This window comes from Dama dama, chromosome 17 (assembly GCF_033118175.1).
Source record: "Dama dama isolate Ldn47 chromosome 17, ASM3311817v1, whole genome shotgun sequence".
NCBI lineage: Eukaryota > Metazoa > Chordata > Mammalia > Artiodactyla > Cervidae > Dama > Dama dama.
Window position 1 is genome coordinate 17,999,340 of NC_083697.1, and position 25,113 is coordinate 18,024,452.

Consider the following 25,113-nt stretch of genomic DNA (forward strand, 5'->3'; position numbering starts at 1 on the left):
CGTTCACAAACTGTCACACACACATTTCTTTCTTTTAACACGTGATCTTAGCCTCATGACACCCACTCCTACCCCAACCTATTCTCTTACATGAAGTGTCCCTAACTGATCATTTTTCAGATTTTTAACTCCAAGGTTCTTTAAAAAAAAAAAAAATTCCAAAAGTCCATTTTTAAGATTCTTTTTTTTTTTTTTTATGTGAACCATTTTTTTTAAAATTTGTTACAATGTTGCTTCTGTTTTAAATTTTGGGTTTTTGGCCACAAGGCATGCCGGATCTTAACTCCCTGACCAGGGATTGAACCTGCACCCCCTACATTGGAAGGCTCAGTCTTAACCACTGCACACCAAGGAAGACCCCTCTACAAGTCTTAGATCAGTGCCCAGCTCCCCGAATCTGTGTGATGTCATAGAGTAGGGAATTGCCACATCACGTTGTATTATAATCTGCTATGTTCTTTATTATATCACCACTTAACCCTCAACTCTTTCAGGCAAAAACCATTTATAGTTTATTAATAATTATATCTCCAGTCCCTAACTGACTGACACTTAGTAGGCATTTAATAAATATTTAATAAACAAAAATATTAATACACATTTAATAAATAAATTATCAATTGGTTGATTGAAGAAATAAAAATTATTTCTTTTCCCCCTTGAAAACTGTTGAACTCTGAGGCTATTAGCCCAGCTTACACTGATCACTAGAGGATGTGGTTCCTCTACCCAGGGGCTGGACTGCCCATGATTATTCCTGGGGTTATGAGTTTGCACTTCTGTGACTTTTACATAGCATTATTGAAGCAGGGTTGGAAAGGAGACTCGATCTTTTGAAAAGAGAGCTCAGATGGGAAGCAGCTTTGGTTGTCTGTCTCCCTTCAGGTAAAAACAGTACATCTTTGTTCAGAAACAGGGCATGCTAAAAGGCAATTACGGCAACATCTAAAGCCTGGATTCTGACTTGACTATTAAAGCAAGACAAAACACAAATGTATTCAATAACGATATGGTTGTGAGCATGTGTTGCCTTTTAATGACTTAGGCCTCTATTAATGTACAAGAAAAATGGAGCGCACAGCTCCTGCTCACTGAAATGGAGCCGAAGCCTGCTGCTCTCCGTTAGGACAGCTGCCCTCTTCCCAGCGGCTTTGACGAAGTTACAGCCCAACTTCTTTATTCAGGAAGATCAGTGTTTACACTCTAGTTGGTCTTGAATCAAAATAGTTCTGATTTGTTAATAATTCACTAACCAAATATTATGGCTGAAAAACTGGGACACTGGTAAATAATCAGATGCAGAATGGAACTTCTGTTGCATTTAGCCTGATAATGGAAATGGAAAATACAAATAAAAAAATGTAATGTAGCAGTTCATTATCTCCTATTAAATACCAGCTGTTTTCAGGGATTTAGCATAGGGTGTTCTGTTTTTCCCCTCACGTCTGGAGAATATGGGGAACAATTGGAAAGTAATGAAGTTTTATCACATTTTCTACTAGGAAAAGTAGTGTATGGTACCAAGGACTCATTTGTTTATTCAATAAATATTTGTTGTGCACCTAGTATTCCCTGACATCTTGCAAACCCAGAGTAGAGTGTATGAACTCAGAGAGCTTACATTTTAACCGGGAGTGAGGGAGCAAGAAACAACCAAACAGATACTTAATGTCAGGTGGTGACTGCCTTGAAGGACAAGGGCAGAGGTCTAAGGGCACTCTTTGATTTAGGTGCGTAGTGGAAGTGAAGTCACTCAGTCGTGTCCAACTCTTTGCGACCCCATGGACTGTAGCCTACCAGGTTCCTCCATCCACGGGATTTTCCAGGCAAGCGTACTGGAGTGGGTTGCCATGTCCTTCTCCAGAGCATCTTCCTGACCCAGGGATCAAACCCAGGTCTCCCGCATTGTAGGCAGACGCTTTACCATCTCAGCCACCAGGGAAGTCCACCAGGTCATGGCATTACTTCCCTTGAGTACCATCTGTCTCTGAAATCTCCTCACTGCACTTTGTGAAATAAAACAAAAGATTACATTTAACAATCTTGTCCTATATTGATTCTTAACTGCAGCTGTCAGAAGTGATTCTGAGGGATAAAACTTGCATTTATTAAGAAATCGCGTGACGACTACAAAAGAGCTTCATATGTTAGATATCAAACAGTGATTTTTACTCTGGTGTAAATATATCCAACATTTTCTGGTTTGACTAGAAATCACAGTAACTATCATAAGCATGATATATGCAGTTATTTCAGCAAATCAAAGAAACACCAACTTTGCTTACAAAAGATATTACCTCTGAGATGTATATCAACTAATTGATAACTATATTTGATATGTTAACTACTCCATAGTTACCTTAATTGAATATGCATAATGGTAATAAATTTTATAAAACTGTAATTTATTGTTTCCATTTATAGTAGAAAATTCTGAGATTCAGAGATGTTAATCTATATGGTAGGGCAGAGACAGTCCTTAAACCCAGGCATTTTGGTTCCATATTTCATATTGGTACTGTCCCCACTGTGTGCAAACCAAACTGATGTGAATTATAACAGCAACCCAAAATCCTTTATGTTATCTGACTTATGCAGTAAAGACTCCCAGGATAATACGTTAATTATTTTTCTTTTTTTTTTTTTTAACTGTTTGATTAGCATTATTTTCTTCACCAAACCTGCTCCAAATTAAAAACAAAGGTTTAGTTTTTTACACACCCAAGAAAAGTCTTCCTTATAATAGTCAAGGGTGTGGGATGTTAAAGCATCAACTGAGAGTAGTAATTAATTATAAATGCCTGTGGCGAGGCACCTCTTACATGAAACCACATTGAAAGTCACATGGAATGAAAGAGCCCCGTCTGCTTAGAGAAGCAGGCTGAGTGGTTGAATCAATAGCTGGAGTTTACTCAGTAGAGATTTAAAGACGTAAACTAAATCATTCCGACATTTTTCCTGTCCATCTGCCCTGCAGATGGTGAAATATGTTTGACTTTGGACCTTTTCTTTGCTTCTCTTTCTTCCTTTTGCTCTCTTCCTTCCTGCCCTCCTCCTGCCTTCTTCCTTCCTTCCACCCTCCCTCCCTTCCTTTTTTCCTTTCTTCTTGTTCTTGTCCTCTTTTTCTTTCCCCTTCTAAGACCAGTTTTAGGGAAATACATTTTGAATGGTCTTTTGAAATCAATGTTTCTTTAATATTGAAAGTTTGGAGTTACTTTCAATTTCTAGAACACATTTCTATTAAGAAATATGCTAATCTTCCCATATGAAATAGCAATTTCTGTCTTTACTGTGTATTATTTTGAAATGTTCAGAGTCAATAATCAGTTGAAATTGTTTATGTGTAGAGATGTAAATATTGAAATAGTGACCTATTTCTTTCACTTCTAAAAAAATTTAATACATTAATCAAATTTTATGTTGGATCAATTCTAGGAAGATTTCACAAAGAAATGTTAGTTTTTACCTAATGTTGTTACAAATAAAATCTACCAGATAAATAAAACAACAGGAGGAGAAAAATTGGAAAATAGGAATCAGATAAACTTGTTACCAAAGTCTCTGGCAGAACCTTGAGTGTGAGCACTGATTCTAAATTCACATACCCAACTTTGAGCAACGATTTGCTGGGATTCCCTCTATAACCTCAGAGAGAACACTCAAACCCTTTGATCTTCATGAACCTTTTCTCTAAAACAGGGTGAGTTCTTAGTACTTAATCAATGCAACAAAAATGAACATAAAGCCCCGTGGCAAAGTTATATAAATAAATTAATATTATGATTCAACTGCATCATTTGTTTAAAAAAATCAATAACTGGCCAAATTTTCAATATATGATACTTAAAATAAAGTGGTATAATTCAATAGTGAATTCCAAGCTAATGATGGGCTTTTAGACTGAGTGGCAAAGTAATATAATTGTGTTAGATTTGGCCAAATACTCCATACTTTTGGCATCTGAAAACATAGACATATGCATATACCAAGTTATTAGTTGCCCAGGACTGAAAAAGTAGTATCGGGGTGCCTCTGGAGTGGGTTGCCATGTCCTTCTCATAACACAACAATTATGTCATAAGTGCTTAAAGCTGGTAATGTTGGTATAGTGCTTAAAACTTGGTAATGAGTGCTTAAACCTTGGCAATGTTAAGCATAGTTGAATTCTTAGTATCTCTTGTGTGGTTCCAGCCTCTATTCAGAACAAAAAGACATAAGATCTCCTTTTATAGGAAAAATAAAGAGTACAATGCCAAAGCCCATCATATGAAACATCAGAGATGCCTTCCCCTGTGTTCCATCTATCTTCACATTTTATGAGAACTAAAAGCCTAATCAATAATTTAACAAACTAATGGACATATTTTTAAACACAATGAACTCTTTCTGAAGAGCAGCACACTCACAGGGCCACAGAGGCAAAAATGGAAACAAACTGCCAATACTTAATGTTGATCTGAGCTGTGGCATGAAGACAGGGCTAGCTGCCTTAAAGCAGGGTACATCTCTTCTTGCTCTGCAAAGCTGTTGTATCTTCCTATATTTGTTATAATACTGTGTTTTTCCTATGAACCAGGTATCTGAAAACTCTGTGAATGATTGCATTTTTAGAGGCACTCTAAGGCACAGAATTGATATCCAAATATTTCAAGTGTACTCTAAAAAAGAATATATGCCCTAAAAATGATTTTAAATTCCAATTTAAGCTACTACACTTGATTTTCTGGTTTTGAATATTAGCATCCATACAATTTATGGTGCCATTGTGTTTGTCACATAAGTAGGAAAAGCCAGAAAACTGTTCTGGTATTGGTAGTCTGAAAATATTTTTGCTCAATTTAGAGAAGGTTGAGTCTTCATTTTCTGGATAAAATAAAACCTTTTTTTTAAATTTTATTTTCCTTTTACTCCTTTATCCTTTCTACTTAATAAGAGAGGCAAAATAAAATGACATACAAAACAATTGCATGACTTGCAGCTAAAGACTCAGTAGAACAACCACTTGCCGACATTTACAAAATAATATTTTGTTTGTCACTGCGACAGGCTGTGCTTTTACCCACATTTAAAAATTAGCCTCCCCATGGCTCAGTGGGGGAAGAATTCACCTGCAATTCAGGAGACACATATTCGATCCCTGGATTCAAGGTAAGATCCCCTGGAGGAGGAAATGACAACCCCCTTCAGTATTCTTGCCTGGGAAATCCCATGAACAGAGAAGCCCAGGGGTTACAGTCCAAATGGTCACAGAATCAGACACAGCTGAGCATGTGCATGTTGAAACAAAAGATTATCCTTTAGAGTCCCATTATTTTTATCCAATTCCCTGTTACCAACATTAATACATCACTTTATTTAAAACCTCCTCTTTCTTTGAACAGTAGCTATGGCTGCTAAGTCGCTTCAGTTGTGTCCGACTCTGTGTGACCCCATAGACGGCAGCCCACCAGGCTCCCCCGTCCCTGGGATTCTCCAGGCAAGAATAATGGAGTGGATTGCCATTTCCTTCTCCAAGGCAGGAAAGTGAAAAGTGAAAGTGAAGTCGCTCAGTCATATCCGACTCTTCGCGACCCCATGGACCACAGCCTACCAGGCTCCTCCGGCCATGGGATTTTCCAGGCAAGAGTACTGGAGTGGGGTGCCATTGCCTTCTCTGAGTTGAACAATAGATACCTCCTTCAGTGGATTTATTCTACAGGTCATGATTTTCCTAAATTTGTTGCATGTGTATTGCACCTAACATCAAGAAACTCTGTTTTATGTTTTTAATGAATAATTAGACTCTGAGAGTACCTTCAAGCTTGATTTTAATTTTTACGACAGATTAAAGGCAGAATTTAGGTCTATTTCATGTTTGGTTATAATAGAGTTGAGAGTGTGGACAGCGAGGGAGAGACATATGTCTCAGAGACAATGGCAAGGTGGAGGCAGCCCAGGGGCCAGTTTGGTGACAGAAGCCTGACCTCAGTGACCCCTCTGGGAGACTTGCCAACAGGGGGCCTACTGACATTAGCACTGGTTAGCTTATTCTTAAGCTCATCCATTGAACATGATGTCTGTGAAAGGCAAAGCACTGCTTGTCTGAATCCATGCAAATCTCTGAGCTGCAGTATTTCCAGGTCCAGTGGGTTTGCATTTGTAAACCATTTGCACCAAGCATCACAGTCACACCTTTTCTAGATGATGCTTTGGGAAGTATTGGGCAAGAGTAGTTTTACTATATCCTTAAGGAAATAACAATCAGAATAAAAGCACAGGATAAGTGGAGGAACATATTGTATAGTTGCAAGGTCGTGTCCGACTCCCCATGGACTAGGTCACTCCAGGCTGCTCTGCCCATGGGGTTTCCCAGGCGAAAATACTGGAGTGTGTTGCCATCTCCTTCTCCAGGGGATCTTCCTGACCCAGGGGTCAAACTCACATCCCCTGCATTGGCAGGCAGATTCTTTATCACTGAACCATCAGGGAAGCCTGTGGTGAACATATACTGTCATGTAAAAAATAGTAGCAATATATTATGTCTGTAAAAAATTATTTACAACTGTTTTATACTGCATTTCTTTTGACTTTCCTTATTTATGCTTCCAACTGCATCCAATCTTAATCTGTCTACTCTTCCTACATGCTCTGAATGGTTTTTGTTTTTTTTTTTTTAATGAACAAGATGTGTGGCCAGAAATCCTAAAACTAAAATGTTCTGTCTGCACAACAGGTGCTTTTAGCAAGTCAGATATACACGGTTAAGCTGTGTTTATAGAATTTTTCTCTTTAAAGTGCAGTCAATTGACCATGTACCAGCACTAATTTATTTCTAACCAGTAAAACATGTACACATGCTGCCCGGTAGACAGCGATTGCAACTGCTGTGGCCAGGTTGCTCACCTTTTTTCTCAGCAAAGGGACATTTACATGCAGAGGTGTGCCTCAGCTTAGAACCACACAATGTCTCCAGACTGCTTTCTTCCAAACGTGGATTTTCCATTTGCCTTGCATCCGTGTTTTACTTCCTTCAGAAAGCACAACTTGTTCTCCTAAGGAAATTCTGGATAAACGACGAAATCAGTAGGCCACAAAATCTTTTAAGAGCATTATGGCAATGCCCACTCTGTAGTATACATCTGCTCATGATATCAAAATCATTTTTACCATGTTCTCCAAGTAGTATTTTTTTATTTACGTTTTCGTCGGGTCTTAAACAATGACAGGTACCTTAAAATTCCATCTTAAAATAACGGTGCTAGAGGGCAGGTGGTAGCTTTCTAGGACCTTATAATATTTCTTCAGACATTTGCCTGCAGCCTGGTTTTTCATAATAATTTCAGTCCTGAGGAACTATAATTATCCTGGAGAATTCTACTTATACTGTCTTATTTCTTAATTACAGTAGTGACATGAGAGAAATGTACACTTATTGGGATCAAATGCATATTATTTTGTGGTGATTACAAAGAAGTTTTCATGACAGCAATTGCAGTTATATGGTCATCAACTAGTGATACTATGTTATGTTCTAAAAATGCTATAATTAAGTCCTGCCAAGAGGGCACTTTCTATCTGGGGCGGGGGTGGGGGGAATGAGCTTAAAAGTGAGATAGAGTTTGACCTATGTAAACACCTTCAACTTGTTCAAATGATTCCACATGAATATCAAGATCATTATATCAACTAATATTTGAGGGATTTAATTTAAATTTCTATCTAAACAAGCTTTGTAAAGAATATTCTTTAAAATAGCTTTTCTCTTGAAGTAATTAGCCTCCAACTAATAAAAATAAATGAAAAAATTAAAAAAAAAATAGCTTTTCTCACTTTTGACCTTTAAAATAAAAAGCTTTGAATACACCCCGGGGAGGTGGGGGGCATGTGGAAATGGACTGGAAATATGATAGGAGTGATACTGCCTTCAAAGATAAATTTGTAGCCTATTCTTTTATACTATAATTTGTTGTCTTAAAAATAATCGTGTGAGTCCAAAAATAATTTATGTTCTGTCATTCTGAGTTAAAAAAGAAAAGCTTTATGTTGCCAAGATAATACCTAGATTTTCTACTCTCTTCTTTAGAAGTATTCATATTCTTGGTCTTTTATTTTCAAAAAGGCAAAAGTAAAGCAATGATGGATGTCAAACTCTTACATAAAACTGTTTAGGTGAAGGTTTTGGGTATATCATGTATCAGCTTTGCCTAGATTTTAAATTCTGCTCTGCCATTGAATGTGGGACTTGAACAAATTATTTACCTATGCCTCAGTTTCTTCGTTGCACTCAATATGCCAACATTGAGTGTATGGGGACAATAACCATACCTGCCTTATAAGTCTGTGGTGAGGACTTAATCATTTCATACATGTAAAGGGCTTAGAGTTATGCCTAACACATAGTAAGTGCTATATACTTGGTGGTGATATTTTATGTAATTTAGGATTTTGAGGGGAATAGTCCAAGTTCTCCACTCTCCTCCCTACCTTCAGCCATGGTGAGGAGTATCTTTAACCAACTTAGTGGGCTGTCCTCAGAGGACCCTTTTCAGCCTTCTAGTAAAGGGCATTCCATGAATCTGATACCTTTGACTTACAGCTTATACTACCTTACCAGAGTGCTTTTATCTTAATTCTTGTGCAAGCTAAAGCTCTATTTTTTTTCTAGTTTTATTGAGATATGATTGCCATAATGCATTGTTTAAGTTCAGGGTGTACAGCACAATGAGTTGACTTAACATACGTTATGAAATGATTACCACAATAATTTTAGTGACTATCCATTATTTTATATAGGTACAAAATTAAAGAAGTTAGAAAAGAGATATTTTCTCCTCATGATGAGAACTTAGAATTTACTCTCTTTACAGGTTTCATGCATAACATACAGAAGTGTTAATTATATTTATCATGTTGTACATTATATCCTTTGTAGTTATTGATCTTGTACCTGGAAGTTTGCACCTTTTGACTACCTTCATCCAATCCCTCCTCCCTCTTCCCACCCCCTCACCTCTGGTCGCCATAAATCTGATCTCTTTTTCTGTGAGGTTTTATATTTGTTTGTTTTTGACATATAATTGATGTGCCACACTATCTTAGTTTCTGGTACACAACATAGTGATTCATTATTTCTACACATTTTTAAATGACCACCACGATATGTCTAAATACTGTCTACCACCATGCAAAGGTATCACATATTTATTGACTACATGCCCCACACTGTACATTTCATACCCATGATTCTATTTTGCAACTAGAAGTTTGTGCCTTCTGGTCTCCCTCACTTCTTTCTCTTCTCCCCTGAGCCCCTTTTTATCCAGCAACCACCTGTTTGTCTTGTGTGTCTGTGAGTTGTTTCTGTTCTGTTATGTTTGTTCATTTGTTTTGTTTTTTAGATTCCACATGTAAGTGAAATCATACAGTAATTGTCTTTCTCTGTCTGACTTATTTCAGTCAGTATAATACCCTCTAAGTCCATCCATATCACAAATGGCAAGATTTCATTCCTTTTATGGCTAAGTAATATTCCATAATATATATGTATTCCCATATATAAATGTACATATTGCATCTTCTTTATCCATTCGTCTAGTGATGGGCATTTAGGTTGCTTCCATATCTTGGCTATTATAGATAATACTGCAAAAAACATAGGTGTGAATGTATCATTTCTAACTTGTGCTTTCATTTTCTTCATATACATACCATAAAATAGAATTGCTGGATTATGGTAGTTATCTTTCTAATTTTTTGAAGAACCTCCATACTGTTTTTCACAATAGCTGCACCAATTTACATTCCTAGCAATAGAGCATGAGGATTCCCTTTTCTCCATATCCTATCCAACACTTGTTATTTGTTGTCTTTTTTTGTAATAGTCATTCTGACAGGTTTGAGATGATATCTTATTGTGGTTTTGATGTGCATGTCCTTAATAATGACGTAAAGCTTTCTTTCATGTGCTTCTTGACTATCTATAAGTCTTCTTCCCCAAAAAATGTCTATTTAGACCCACTGCCCATTTTTTAATTGGGTTGTTTGGACTTTTGTGGTGTTTTGTTATTGTTGTTTGAATTCTTCATATATTTTAGATCAGTCAGTTCAGTTCACGCATACAGTTGTGTCCAACTCTTTGTGACCCCATGGACTGCAGCATGCCAGGTTCACTGTCCATCAACAACTCCCATAGCTTGCTCAAACTAATGTCCATTGAGCCGGTGATGCCAACCAACCATCTCATCTTCTGTCATCCCTTTCTCCTTTTACCTTCAGTCTTTCCCAGCATCAGGGTCTTTTCTAATGAGTCAGCTCTTCGCATCAGGTGGCCAAACTATTGGAGCTTCAACATCAGTCCTTCCAAAATATATTCAGGACTGATTTCCTTTAGGATTGACTAGTTGGATCTCCTTGCAGTTCAAGGGACTCTCAAGAGTCTTCTTCAACACCACAGTTCAAAAGCATTAATTCTTCAGCACTCAGCTTTCCTTATGGTCCAACTCTCACATTCATACATGACTACTGGAAAAACCACAGCCTTGACTAGATGGACCTTTGTTGGCAAAGTAATGGCTCTGCTTTTTAATATGCTGTCTAGGTTGGTCATAGCTTTTCTTCCAAGGAGTAAGTGTCTTTTAATTTCATGGCTGCAGTCATTACCTGCAATGATTTTGGAGCCCAAAAAAGTAAAGTCTGTCACTGTTTCCATTGTTTCCCAATCTATTTACCATGAAGTGATGTGACCAGATGCTATGATCTTAGTTTTTTGAATGCTGAGTTTCAAGCCAGTTTTTTCACTCTCCTCTTTCACTTTCATCAAGAGGTTATTCAGTTCTTCTTCACTTTCTGCCATAAGGGTGGCGTCATCTGCATATCTCAGCTTATTGATATTTCTCCTGGCAATCTTGATTCTAGCTTGTCCTTCATCAGGCCCAATATTTCACATGATGTACTCTGCATATAAGTTAAATATGCAAGGTAACAATACACGGGTTTGACATTCTCCTTTTTTAATTTGGAAACAGTCTGTTGTTCCATGTCCTGTTCTAACTCTTGCTTCTTGACTTGAATACAGATTTCTCAGGAGGCAGGTCATGTGGTCTGGTATTCCCACCTCTTGAAGAATTTTCCACAGTTTGTTGTGATCCAAACAGTCAAAAACTATGACATAGTAGGTGAAGCAGAAGTAGATGTTTTTCTGGAATTATCTTGGCTTTTCTATGATGCAACGAATGTTGGCAATTTGATCTCTGATTCCTCTGCCTTTTCTAAATCCAGCTTAAACATCTGAAAGCTCTCAGTTCATGTACTGTTGAAGTCTAGCTTGGAGAATTTTGAGCATTATTTTGCTAGAGTGTGGGATGAGTGCAACTGTGCGGTACTTTGAACAATTCTTGGCACTGCCTTTCCTTGGGATTGGAATGAAAACTGACCTTTTCCAGTCCTGTGGCCACTGCTGAGTTTTGCAAATTTGTTGGCATATTGTGCGCAACACTTTATCTTTTGAGTGCAAATTTACTGGCATATTGAGTGCAACAGCATCATCTTTTAGAATTTGAAAAAGCTCAACTAGAATTCCCTCCCCTCCACTAGCTTTGTTTGTGGTGACCTTCCTAAGGCCCACTAGACTTCACATTCCTGGATGTCCGGCTCTAGGTGAGTGATCACACCATCAGGGCTATCTTGGTCATGAAGATCTTTTTTGTATAATTCTGTATATTCTTGCCACCTCTTCTTAATATCGGTTGAAAAAGACATCTTTTTTGGTTTTAATTCTAGAAGGTCTTGTAGGTCTTCATTGAACCATTTCAACTTCAACTTCTTTGGCATTAGTGGTTGGAACATAGACTTGGATTACTATGATATTGAGTACTTGCCTTGGAAACGAACATTCTGTTGTTTTTGAGATTGCACCCAAGTACTGCATTTCGGACTCTTTTGTTGACTATGAGGGCTATTCCATTTCTTCTAAGGGATTCTTGTCCACAGTAGTAAATATAATGATCATCAAATTAAATTCGCCCATTTCAGGTGATTTCAGTTCACTGATTCCTGAAATGTCGATGTTCACTCTTACCATTTCCTATTTGAGCACTTCTAATTTACCTTGATTCATGGACATAATATTCCAGGTTCCTATGCAATACTGCTCTTTACAGCATCAGACTTTACTTCCATCACCAGTCACATCCACAGCTAGGCTTTGCTTTGGCTTTGGCTCAGCCTCTTCATTCTTTCTGGAGCTGTTTCTCCAATAGTATATTGGGCACCTTACCAACCTTGGGAGTTCATCATTCAGTGTCATCTTTTTGCTTTTCCATACTGTTCCTAGGGTTCTCAAGGAAAGAATGCTGAAGTGGTTTGTCATTCCCTTCTCCAGTGGACCACGTTTTGTCAGACCTCTCCACCACAGCCCATCAGTCTTGGGTGGCCCTACATGGCATGGCTCATTGTTTCATTGAGTTAGATAGTAACTCATATTTTAGATAGTAACCTAATAAAGCTCTGCTATTTTTAAGGTGAAAGATGTCTTCCCTACATGATATTACTCTTACTTTTCTCATGAAGTTAATGAAATAATTGTATTAGTTGTTCCAAAATATTTATATATGTAAATAGTAAATAATAAAATGTATTTTTTAAATGCTTGTATGTATATTTGAGGTAGAGGAGCAAGTACAAGTATTGCCTATGGTGGAAAATGATGAGCTCCCTTTTTAATGAGTTGCATTTGTAATTTCTTCAGTTTAGACCAAGATTATGCAAGTTCTCTTTTATTTGGTACTTTGTTTTCATTCCAGCTGCAATCCTTGATGAGTTGTATATAAGATTATATCATTAATCACATTCAAATTTTTGTTGCTCTCTCAAGAGCAATCAATCTAGATTTTTACTTTTTCTAGACTCTCATCCACAATACCCAAATGCTACAATATATTTAAAGTTAATCCTGAGGTAGGAAAAATTATAAAAAAGTAGTAAGTATGGAAGAGTAGTTGGCTAAAGGCAATCAGTGGCTATGCAAACATTAATGGCTTCTTTATTGCAGTAAAAATTCCTCATTAGACCACAAAAAGACAAGTTTTCTTAAGTTTGATTTCATTTCAACCCATATACATATATAAACTAAAAAAGTTCTGAAAGAATTGTTTAATTTTAAAAGTGGTATGATTCTGGTTCTTTGCTAGTCTAGAAGTTATTAGATTATTGAATTTGATAGTGTTGATTCTGCAATGGGGAAAAAGCTAAAATGTAAAGTAACACTATACTTTTAATGAACAATGAGTTTGGCCTATCCCAATTTCAATTTTTATTTTTAGAGTGAGTTTAAGAGTGACTTTGAAATAAAAATCAGATGTGTGACTTTCTACCAGTATTAGTCTTTGCAAACTGCCATAACAAGACATCACAGATTGGGTAATTTAAACAGCATACATTTATTTTCTCAGTTTTTGAAGTTACAAGTCCATGATGGAGGTGCCAGAAAATTCAGTTTCTTCCTGACTTAAAATGGAGAAGGCAATGGCACCCCACTCCAGTCCTCTTGCCTGGAAAATCCCATGGACAGAGGAGCCTGGTAGGCTGCGGTCCATGGGGTCACTAAGAGTCAGACACGACTGGACTGAGAGGCTTCACTTTCACTTTTCACTTTCATGCACTGGAGAAGGAGATGGCAACCCACTCCAGTGTTCTTGCCTGGAGAATCCCAGGGACGGGGGAGCCGGTGGGCTGCCGTCTATGGGATCGCACAGAGTTGGCCATGACTGAAGCGACTTAGCAGCAGCAGCAGCAGCCTGACTTAAAGACAGCCACCTTCTGGCTGTGTTCCCAATTGGCCTCTCCTCTGTGCATTGCAGGAGGGAAGGAGAGAAAGGGAGTGACAGAAAGAGAAAAGGAAAGGGGGCGGGGGGGGAATGCACTGTGGTATCTGTTTACTTATAAGGCTACCAGACCATCAGGTTAGGATCCTTACGACTTCATTTAAGCTGAATTACCCCCCTAAAGAATCTACCTCTGAATACAGTCACTTTGGGAGCTACAGTTTCAACATATGAATGTGGAGGGCGGGACTACTACCCTAATGCCACCTAAAATGATAATTGTACTTCTCATAAAATTCCATGTTTAGGTGAAGTTCTTCTTAGAGCTTCCATGCCACTTTTGAGCATATGCATATGATATTTCTGGTCATTTTTATTTTTCAGATCAGCATTTTCATGACCCATTTATCAAACTATGGGAATGACCGCCTAGGGTTGTACACCTTTGTGAACCTGGCCAACTTCGTTCAGAGCTGGACCAACCTGAAATTGCAAACTCTGCCTCCAGTGCAACTAGCACACAAGTACTTTGACCTCTTCCCTGAGCAAAAAGATCCTCTCTGGCAGGTAACACTGAACATTCTCTCCTGGGGTGAAAGAAAAAAACTAGCAATTTGTGAGCACTGAATTGATGTTGGGAACTCTGCTGGAAGTACTATAGCTGGCATTTAACACAAACTTCTTTTTTATCCAGTAGTTTTATTCTCTTCAATAATGCTTTGTGTTTTGTGGATTACGTATTTGCATTTGGGGTTTGTTTTTCTGAGGTTTTGTTTGTTAGTCAGTTGGTTTGGAAGCTTTGCCTAGAGGATATTGTTTCATTGTTGGTATTTTCTTAGAGCTGATCGTTTTGACTTGAGTTTAGCGGGACCACTGACTAGCAGGAAACCGGTTAGGTGTTAGGTATCTAGTGTTGAGGCAGTCTGAGTGCAGGTTCGGAAAGAATTTCCAAACAGAGCATTTCAGAAAGCAGGAAGTTTATTAAGAAAAAACAGCAGAGATAAAGTGGGCACTGTGAGCGCAGTGGGCCAACACCTCCTGACAGGCCAGGGATAGTCAACCATTTTAGTGAGTTAATAACCAATTTTTATAGCCTCAAGACAAAGGAAATTCCTGCTGGATGGTTTGCATTAGGTGATTGGTTGGGGGTGCTAGAGGGTGTTTACTGGAGTGGGCATCTTTGCCTAACTGGGAATCAGGGAGCTTGTTAGTGATTACGAGGGGGCTTTTGGTAACAGTTACAAAGGGGCTTAGTCAGCTTTGGAGGTGACCTTGGTTCTGGGGACTCATCATCTAAGAAGATGGGCTTCCCAAGTGGCTCAGCAGAAAAGAACCTGTCTGCAATGCAGGTGCCACAGGAGACATGGGCTGATCCCTGGGTTGGGAAGATCCCCGGAGGAGGAAAGGGCAACCCACTCCAGCATTGTTGCTGGGAAAATCCCATGGACAGAAGAGCCTGGTAGAAGTCCATGGATAGGGTTGCAAAGAGTCGGACACAACTGAGCATCTGATCACACAGAGCACATGTCTAGCAAGACAGAAATCAAGGGCCACCATCATCTAAATGCCTATAACTAGACCTTGATATGTATGTGTACAACACAGATAGTCTAAATAAAAAAGGAAAGGCAAGTTTTACTTCAAGCTCATACAGATTCTATCTTTAATATGTCTTCATGGTTTTTAAAACCAGTCTTGCACTAGGTCAGAACTATTGGTAAAAAATTGTCAATTTTAATTCAGCTTTATGTGGGAGCCACTAAGCCTCAGGGCATGAAAATGTAAACTAGCTGCTTCTTACCATTTATCTAGGAAAATGCTACCTTCTACTTTCTTGGTTCTTTATGCATCAGATTACATTGACCCACGCAATCAATAAGTTGACTGCAGAGAGCAGATCAGATGGTCCCCTGCTAAGTAGTCAGTAGAGGAGTAGCATCCTCATTAATGAGAAATCACTGTGAAACAGACTTTTTTTTACCATTTCCTCTCCCTCTCTTGTGTTTCTCTTTATTCCATAATTCATGTTACATGCCCTTCTGTGTCTATATGGTAAGAAAAAAAAAAAAATCCTCCATGTTTATTGAGCATCTCCTATGTATAAGACAAGGCTAATAGCTCTAGAAAATTCAAAGAAGAATAAAATGTAGTGCTTTCTCTCAAAGTCAATGGAACATTTTCTTGTTATTTTTATTCACTGTTACATATTTTAAAGTCTGTTTTAAACAGCTACTGTAAGTCATACTTTATTTTAATGATTTATTCAGCAGTTTGGTGTATATATTAAGTAGACAAAGACATAGTTTTTATAGTGTGTATAGTCATAATACATAGACGTTGAATTTCATAAAGGCAAAACCTTGTGTCCCATAAATGGTAGTTAAAAGTGCTCACATACTTATAAAATTGATAAATCATTGATAGTAAATCAATTCTTTTCTCACATATTTTTATTTATAAGATATCTATAATTCATGGTATAGGAACAATAAAAAGTAGCCAACTTAACCAAGGTGATAGATGATCTAAAAAATGAGTCAGTGGCCCCAAACTCTACTATCTTCAAAGGGGAAAAAAATGCTTTTTTAAATGAAAAATTTATACATCTTAATGCTTTATGAGTTTTTAAAAATAAATAATTGTGTTCATTGATAGTTTTCCTTCTCAGTGACACTACTTGTTTTCTTTGGAAATGAGCATAATCAAAAACACGTCAGCTCCAATAAGATTTGGTCAATATGATGGTTTTAAATTTGATGATCACATGTTAGATATGAAATACTGTGCTTGTTGAATAGGGGTATAAATGAAAATTAGAAAAAGAAAATAGCATTATTCTTTAGAGAACTGCATCACTTTGGAAGACACAAGAACATATGCATACACAAAGAAAAAAAGACATTTGTGCGTGTGACTGTTATAATTTTTAATAGCATCATAGAGGTAAATTCCTAGGGAGTTCTTAATAAATGATATAATTAATCAGAAAAGGCATCAGATAGTTCACAAATTTAAGTTGCTGTTTTCATTTATATTTCTATTATCAAAGCATAGCTTATTATAAGAGTATTTAAATAATGTGGAAAAAATGGAAAGTGGAGTTGCTCAGGCGTGTCCGACTCTTTGTGACCCCATGGACTGTAGCCCACCAGGCTCCTCCGTCCATGGGATTTTCCAGGCAAGAGTACTGGAGTGGGCTGCCATTTCCTTCTCCAGGGGATCTTCCTGACCCAGGGATCGAACCCAGGTCTCCCACATTGTCGTCAGACGCTTTACTGTCTGAGCCACCAGGGAAGCCCGTAATACTCAAGAGTAAATGTTTACTAAAAGTCTCCTGTTTCATTACATGAATTATATTATTTATATGGTTACTTTTAACTGAAAAATGAAGTTGTAAACATTTCTTATTAACTAACGTGCCATATGTTCCCAAATGTATTTAAGAAAGAAAACAAGGACTAGTAAGCAGAATTGCAGTTAAGTTGAACAGGGAATTATTCACATATATGAGATTTTGAGAACCAAAGACTTATTGAAGCAAAACTTTTCCAGTCATAAAGAATACCCAGTGAACCAGTGAAGTTGCTCAGTCATGTCCAACTCTTTGCGACCCCATGGGCTGTAGCCTACAAGGCTCCTCCATCCATGGAATTTTCCAGGCAAGAGTACTGGAGTGGGTTGCTGTTTCCTTCTCCAGGAAGATATTCCTGACCCAGGGATCAAATCCAGGTCTTCTGCATTGCAGGCAGACACTTTACCATCTGAACCACCAGGGAAGCCAGAAAACTGCAAAGGATTTTCTCCTCTTTTCATTTCATGTTTATAATAGCAAGCAAACAAAATGGCTATAAGCATTATATTTGTGTCCTTTATACAGCATCAATTTAATTTTACAAAATATATATAATCATGAAATTGAAAGTGTCACTCAGTCATGTCTGACTCTTTGTAAGCCCGTGGATTGTAGCCTGTCAGATTACTCTGTCCATGGAATGTTCCAGACAAGAATAGTGGAGTGGGTAGCCATTCCCTTCTCCAGGGATTGAACCCAGGTCTCCCGCATTGCAGGCAGATTCTTTACTACCTGAGCCACAAAGGAAGCCCTACATGTAAGCATAACCAACACTAATGAAAGGTTTTACAGTCCATTCATCACAACCCTACGGAGATAAGACCAATTAATATTACGTGTCTCTGTCACTACTATACATTCTCTAAATTAAATGTTGCAGATACTGTATTATATTTATTATAAACATGCTTTTTTGTTTAGTGCATTTCACTTTGAAAAAGCCAACTGTTATCTTTCCTTTTCCTTTTCAATTCACACTTTTTTATTGTCACAAATAAAAAGAAAATGTGCAAAATGATAATCTTAACAGCTATTTAATTTCCTTTGGTTCCTTATGTAGATTTTCATTAGCACCAACTAACATATATGTGAAAATGTCTTTGTCACCTAATTAAAAAGTGCAATATGAATATCTATCGATGGCCAGCAGCGAAAGTACAACACAGAATGTTCTCCCTTCACTGGAAGTGGATTCCCAGGCAGTTTAACGTGAAAATATGTACTGAGCACACATGAGCTCTATCCCTAGAGCACATCCTCCTCTGTGTAGTCCCTGGTGTGGAAGATTCTTAAAACATGGGTGTCTATTAATTCATGCCCCTTTTTGTTTGGGTGGAATAATGACTATAAAGCATAAAAGAATAAGGTTTCCTCTTTTTTTTTTTTTTTAAACTCCCATTATAGAAACCAAAGCTCCAATATGGAGGCAGTTGGAAGGTCAGATCATTGCACATTCACTAATCGATGCTTTTAAGCTCTCAAGCTGTCAGCTTAGCTCAGTCTCAATCGCCAGTCAGTCACTCCAGGGTCTCACTATCAATAAACGTGCCAAGCGTGATGTGGATTCCTGCTCGCCTGTGTGACCAAGGGAATGCTCAAAGAGCTGCAGCTCCTCTCTTTCTAGTCCAGTGTCTCTAAGAGTAAAGAAATAGGGGAACAAAGCCACAGGGTGCTAACCTTAGGGAATTAGCACCTTGGTAGATTCTCGCTGGGAAATCATCTCACTCCCGCTTGGAAATGATGAGATCTGAATGTCTATGACATAAACAAATCACATGGTCTAGTGATACAAACACTGTAGATTCTGTGAGTTGGTGCCGACACGGAGGATTAGGGATTGTAATAGCAGGAGGCAGTAGGGCATCTAGCTCAACCTATTCATTTTAGACACCTGAGGAGGTACAATGTCTTGTTCTAAGTTACTTGACTTGTTAGGGACAAGTCAGAACTGAAGCTCAAGTTGCCTTATTATTCCTGGAACTCCAGTTTAGTCCCAACCACACCAAGATGGTAGTTTTATGTTTAGAATAATAAATACACTTCTATCATTGACTGTCTATGTAGAACAAAAAATCAGGAATACCTTGTGACCTCAGAAGCACAGGATGGAGTACTCAGTGTGAATTTACGCAAAAAATGCTTTTGAAATACCTGTATAATAAAAAGAAAGGTCTTTGCATTCATGGAATTTACAAACCATTATACTCCTGGTTATGTGAACAAAATGACATCATAAATTTGTCTTCATATTTTTCCCCTTTTTTTCACTCTATACCTTATTTATGACTCTATTATTGCATTTCCTATATGGTATTGCAGACACTTGTGCTTGTCATATATCAGCTCATGCAAACCTTAAGTAATAAGATGTTCGTAATCTAGAACCCAGCATGCTGCTGCTGCTAAGTCGCTTCAGTCGTGTCTGACTCTGCACGACCCCATAGATGGCAGCCCAGCAGGCTCCCCCGTCCCTGGGATTTTCCAGGCAAGAACACCGGAGTGGGTTGCCATTTCCTTCTCCAATGCATGAAAGTGAAATGTGAAGTCGCTCAGTTGTGTCCGACTCTTAGTGACCCCATGGACTGCAGCCTACCAGGCTCCTCCATCCATGGGATTTTCCAGGCAAGAGTACTGCAGTGGGGTGCCATTGCCTTCTTCGAGAACCTAGCATAGTACCATTAGCTACTGTCATTAAAATCTCACAAATGTACAAGCAAACACAGAGGGTGTGTGTTTTTGTGTGCAAAAAAGCAATAACAGTGGCACACTTGTTTCTTGGTAGAGAGGGCATATAATGGGACATGACTCTGAGGAGCACATGCGAGCCAGTCAGGAAAGCTTTGTGAGCTGTCAGAGTAACTTGGGTTTAATAGGCAACAAGCGTGTTCTGAAGATGAGCGTGAAATACATTTTTCAGTGTTGGCCAAAAAAGATTATACCAGAAGTTTTTGTTTGTTTGTTTGTGTTTTACTGTGACAAATGAGAACAGGGAGAAGCTGAAGTTAGGTAATAATCTAGATATGAGAGAGGGAAGCCCTGAGTAGCTTCATGGCTGTGGGGAGGTGGAAAGTGAGACCTTCAAAGAAAAAGTGTTAGAAATTGTTTGTAGGTGAGACCCTGAGATTAAAGGAACTCTGATATATAAGTAATCATCCCCATAGCTGGGGAAATAAGAGTTCTATAATTTCATAGTCTTCACTTCCACTTATTCATCTTTTAGCCTTTCCAGTGAAATAGCCAGAACAACTTTTATCACTTCATGCTCAGAGCAGAGGCACAAACTTCATCAACATTTGATACATTTTTCCTAATCACCACGTGGATTCATGTGTTATTTATGTATTACAATTCTCTTCTTAATTCAGAATAGTATTTAAACCTTTCAGAAATTCTTCTGAAATCCTCAGGTAATTCCTCATGATTTTAATTCTTTTATTTTAGTTCTTTAGTTTACCATGAGCCATTTCACTATTTTGATTACACAAAGCTGTCAGACATTCTGACATCCAGAAATGGTGACATAAGTCATGGATTTTCCTTTTCCCATCAATCAGTTGCAAATACAATCTTGTCAGGTGTCAAATTCTCCACACAAGTACCTTACTAAGGTTTCATCATGGAAAAACTACTTGAAGATAGCAAAAAAATATATATATATATATATATATATATATATATATATATAAAATACTTTCATACTTGATGAATCAAAATCATCAGAAGATAACTATTTTGAACCCCTAATCCAAGTATAACAATAGAAACTGAATTTTTTGTGTGTGCCCTGCAGAAATGTCTGATAACTTTAATATGCTATAAGTGAAACATTATATGAGACCAACCTATTAAGAGTTTACAATACAGTTTCTTCCATTGAGTTGGTATCCAGATTCCCTGAGAGTATATTCACAAAACCATAAATAGTAATATAAGGTATTGTATGCAAGAGTGCATAGTCATGTTTGAAGATACTCAGAGCTACAGAGTAAACTTGTCACTTTCCCCTGGGGTCAACCACACTTTTGAGAATATTTCATGGGAAAATACAAATAGTGTGAATTTACTGAATAAAGATGATGTATTTTGGTGACGAATGCACAGGTGTTTAGGATAAATCAGAGGTATTTTGTGCTTAAACAATTCTTGCGGCACTATTACCAGGATCCACAGGCCTCTTCACCGATCCCACCCTCAGAGGCTGGCATTCACGCACCTCTGTAAGTCAGACTGGGCTTCCCAGGTGGCGCTAGTGGGAAAGAACCCACCTGGGTTCAATCCCTGGGTCAGGAAGATCCTCTGGAGGAGGATACGGCAACCCACTCTATTCTCGCCTGAAGAAGCCCCTGGACAGAGAACTTTGGCGGGCTACAGTCCATAGGGCCGCAAAGAGTCGGATACAGCTGAAGCGACTTAGCATGCAGGCACAAATCCGAGTACTTTGGTAGAAAAGTTTTCTGAACAAGAATCAGACTATTACATGGGAGTTCTGTGCAGAGGGCATTCATTATGGATCAGTGCACACAGGAAGGAAAAGCTTTTCCAAGGAGCTGATGGACTCCCTGGCTTATGTGATGTGCAGGTAGAATCGAGTCTTTGCAAAGACGGTGTGCATCTCAGAGTTTCTCCTTAAGGATTTGCTGGCTGAAGCACTGAGGATACACATCCTTAACCTATTAAAATTCTTCATCAGTGTACATGGATTGTATTAGGCTTAAATGACTTTGAGAGACAAAATAGTGAAAGTCACCAGCTTGTATAATGCAGATTTGGAAAAGAATTTTCTTTAAAGATGTGCATATGGCAAAGCTTAGTAAGCAGAATAAAATTTAAAACAACACACCAAGATGGGAGGGAGCAGAAGAACTTGAAAAACAGAAATACCTTTTGTAGCATTCTCCTTTAAACAATGAGGTCAGAATAGCAGAAAGCAAGCATAGGGAATGGAGAGAAAACCAATAACCTGGAAATTTTTCCAATTAACAAAATAATCCTTCTACCATGAGCACTGAACAATTTTAATGTTTCGGCTATTAAGGTCTAGAGATCCCCTAGTTATCTAGAAAAGAAACATGACCTGAGAGAGGATAATCAGTCCAACTGATAATTCCACAGTGTCCTTCGCAGGGAAGGATGTGGAGAAGCGGTGAGCAGAACAAATTGTTAGTAGAGGAAAGGCAGGTAGGTTGGAATAACCAGATCTAATGAGAGCAAAAGTTATTTTCATCATTCTATAAAACATGAATTTCAGGATCAGGACAGTGGTGTGACTTTTTTAAAGTATGTGTCTCTAGCTTGATAGTAAATTTGAAATTTTTACTTAATTAGAGAAGGAAAATCTGAGTGCTCATACCCTTCTTAATAACGTGATTTCATCAGAATTTACTGCCCTTTCTAAGCCTGGTTAATCATCTCAGGGAATCTTGTGTCCACTCTACCTATATCTACCAAAAAGTAAATCTGCCTCAACTCATCATATATTCCATGTACAAAATCTACCTGCATCCCGTTTACCTGTGTAAGAGATAGTTGCATGCATTTTCACTACGCTGGCACTATTATCATATACACTGCCTAAAGCAGCTTTAACTGAGTATTTTTCCAAAGTTTCAGCATATCTATAATGCTAGATACTAAAAACAGAAAATTACAGTGTGTAACAGTTTCAGATATGTAGGGAACAAGCAGATAGGGATATAATTGCTTTATAAGTTTCTGATCTTTAGAATTAAAATAGCAATGGCACAAAGTATGAGAAAGTGCATGCAAATGCACCCCTTTTGTTATAATCATTGTAGAATCTTCTCCCCCTGCATCCCTTCTCTCTCTCTCTCTCTCTCTCTCTCACACACACACACACACACGCACACATGCAATTTAACTGCAGAGACAACCCCAGCTTTGGATTTCAAATCTGAAACTAATGTCCTGTGTCACCTTCAGCAAGACCTAAATAAAACACCTTGCATCTCAGCTTCCTTGGCTATAAAGAAGGGATAATAATATCTGTCTTGCCAGGTTGCTTTGAGGATTAGAAATAATCTATATCAAGCAAGTGCCTGGAATATAGACGGTGATCAATAAAAGTTAGAAATTATGTTAGCTGTTATTCAGACAATAAAAGGAGACTCAGAGTAGGAAAAGTCTAAAGAAACATTTTCAGAATATAAAATAAGAAATGCAAACATCCTGTTACTAAAGCTGTGATTAACAGAGACAAGAAGGAACATACAAAGAAAAGAGATGAAAGAAGAAATATGGGCATCCCAATAGCCCTAAAATGGTCTAACATAGAAGGAATGCAGTTAGAAATAAAGCCTGTCCAGACCGATGTATACAAATGCCACCAATTATAAGGTACCTACAGGAAAAACTGAAGTAGTATAAATTGAACTAATAATAAAAACATTTGGGACAGCAAGTATTGTAACATCTTGCCAGCGTGCCACTGTGTTGGTAGCTCAGTTGTGTCCAAGTCTTTGTGACCCCATGGGCTATAGCCGGCCAGGCTCCTCTGCCCATGGAATTCTCCAGGCAAGAATACTCTCCAGGGGTGGGTTGCCATTCCCTTCTCCAATGAATCTTCCCAACCCAGGAATCGAACTTGGGTCTCCTGCATTACAGGCAGATTCTTTAGCTTCTGAGCCACCAGGAAAGCCCACCTTAACACCAGGTAATTTTATTTTATACTTTACTCCCATCAGTGTAATTTCCTGGGAAAGTACAACTAAAATGACTAGTGGTCTTTGTCCACCAACATGAGTGTTTAATCCATGTTCTGTGTGTGAGAGTCAAGCTCTTTCCAAGTCTTACATGATCAATCTGCCCATTTCTGTGAAAGTTTGTTTCACCAGTTTTGCATGCAGAAATTTGAATGGCAAAGCCATGTATATTGTGATAAAGAAGAAAAGAGGTTTAGTCAAACATGCAGAACCAAGAGAGGTCTCACAAAAGATTTTGACTTTCAACAGTGGCACTGAAATAATCAGTTTGCTCATCCACTTTATAAGTGTAAGGAAACCATTTGAGCAAATGAACGGAACACCCATTCTGAGATTTGTTCTTTGTTGAGTGAAATGCAATAAGAATAGGTAATTGACACTGCTTTCCTATTGCTTAATGTCTAAAATATAGTAGAAAGCTAAATTTCTTTGCAAATGATGCAGTTAAATGATAATAACGAGGAAAATAAAGATTAAACTCTACAGTGACCATGTGAGTAAATAGCAAGAAATAGCTTCCGGGGCCACCATGAAGAACATCATCAGTGACTGAATTTTTTTGTGGTTGTTTGAGAAGTAAAATATCTACACAGTTTATATTACATTAGCTTTTGAACATGTATCAAAACCTGCCTACGCTTATAACAAATGTTTATGGCGCCCATCCTATCACAGTTAATCAATCATTCAATCCATAATTTTCAAGCAGTTCTTATGTATTAGAGTACAGCAATCAAGAAGACAGAAGTCTCCTCCTCAGAGAACTTACATTCTAGTCGAATGTAATTATTGGAAATATAACCAACTATTAGTAGGCATATTACATACTATTGCTAGAAACACACACTTGAATTAAAGAATTCTGGGTACTAAAATGCAGTGAAGGAAATATGACAGGAAGCTCTTACAGAGAGACAGAAAAGGGAGGAAGTGCTTTGGCTCTAGTCATCAGGGAAGGCCTCTTGCTTGGGGTGATACTTGAGTTGAGCCCTGAATGACAACAAGTGCTAACATAATGAATTGGATGAGTTGCAGTAGCCAAATAGCAAGAATATCCCAAAATAGGATGAGAGGAGAATTTGGGGGAGAATGGATACAGGTATATGTATGCTGAGTCCCTTTGCTGTTCAGCTGAAACTACCATAACATTGTTAATTGGTTATACCCCAATACAAAATTAAAAGCTTTTTTAAAAATAAATTAAAATTAAATTGCATTTAAAAAAACCATCTGAGCAAGCAGT

At 38.0% G+C, this 25,113-nt stretch overlaps 1 protein-coding gene across 2 annotated transcripts in view; it reads left to right on the forward strand.

Moving 5' to 3' along the window:
* The window catches only part of LOC133071876 (bifunctional heparan sulfate N-deacetylase/N-sulfotransferase 4), a 255,396-nt gene that overhangs the window by 199,638 nt on the left and 30,645 nt on the right, over window positions 1-25,113 (forward strand). For both annotated transcript variants that reach the window (XM_061164723.1, XM_061164724.1), the window contains exon 6: window positions 14,184-14,366. In XM_061164723.1, coding sequence (XP_061020706.1) covers window positions 14,184-14,366 — 183 coding nt within the window. The remainder of the gene's footprint in view (window positions 1-14,183; window positions 14,367-25,113) is intronic.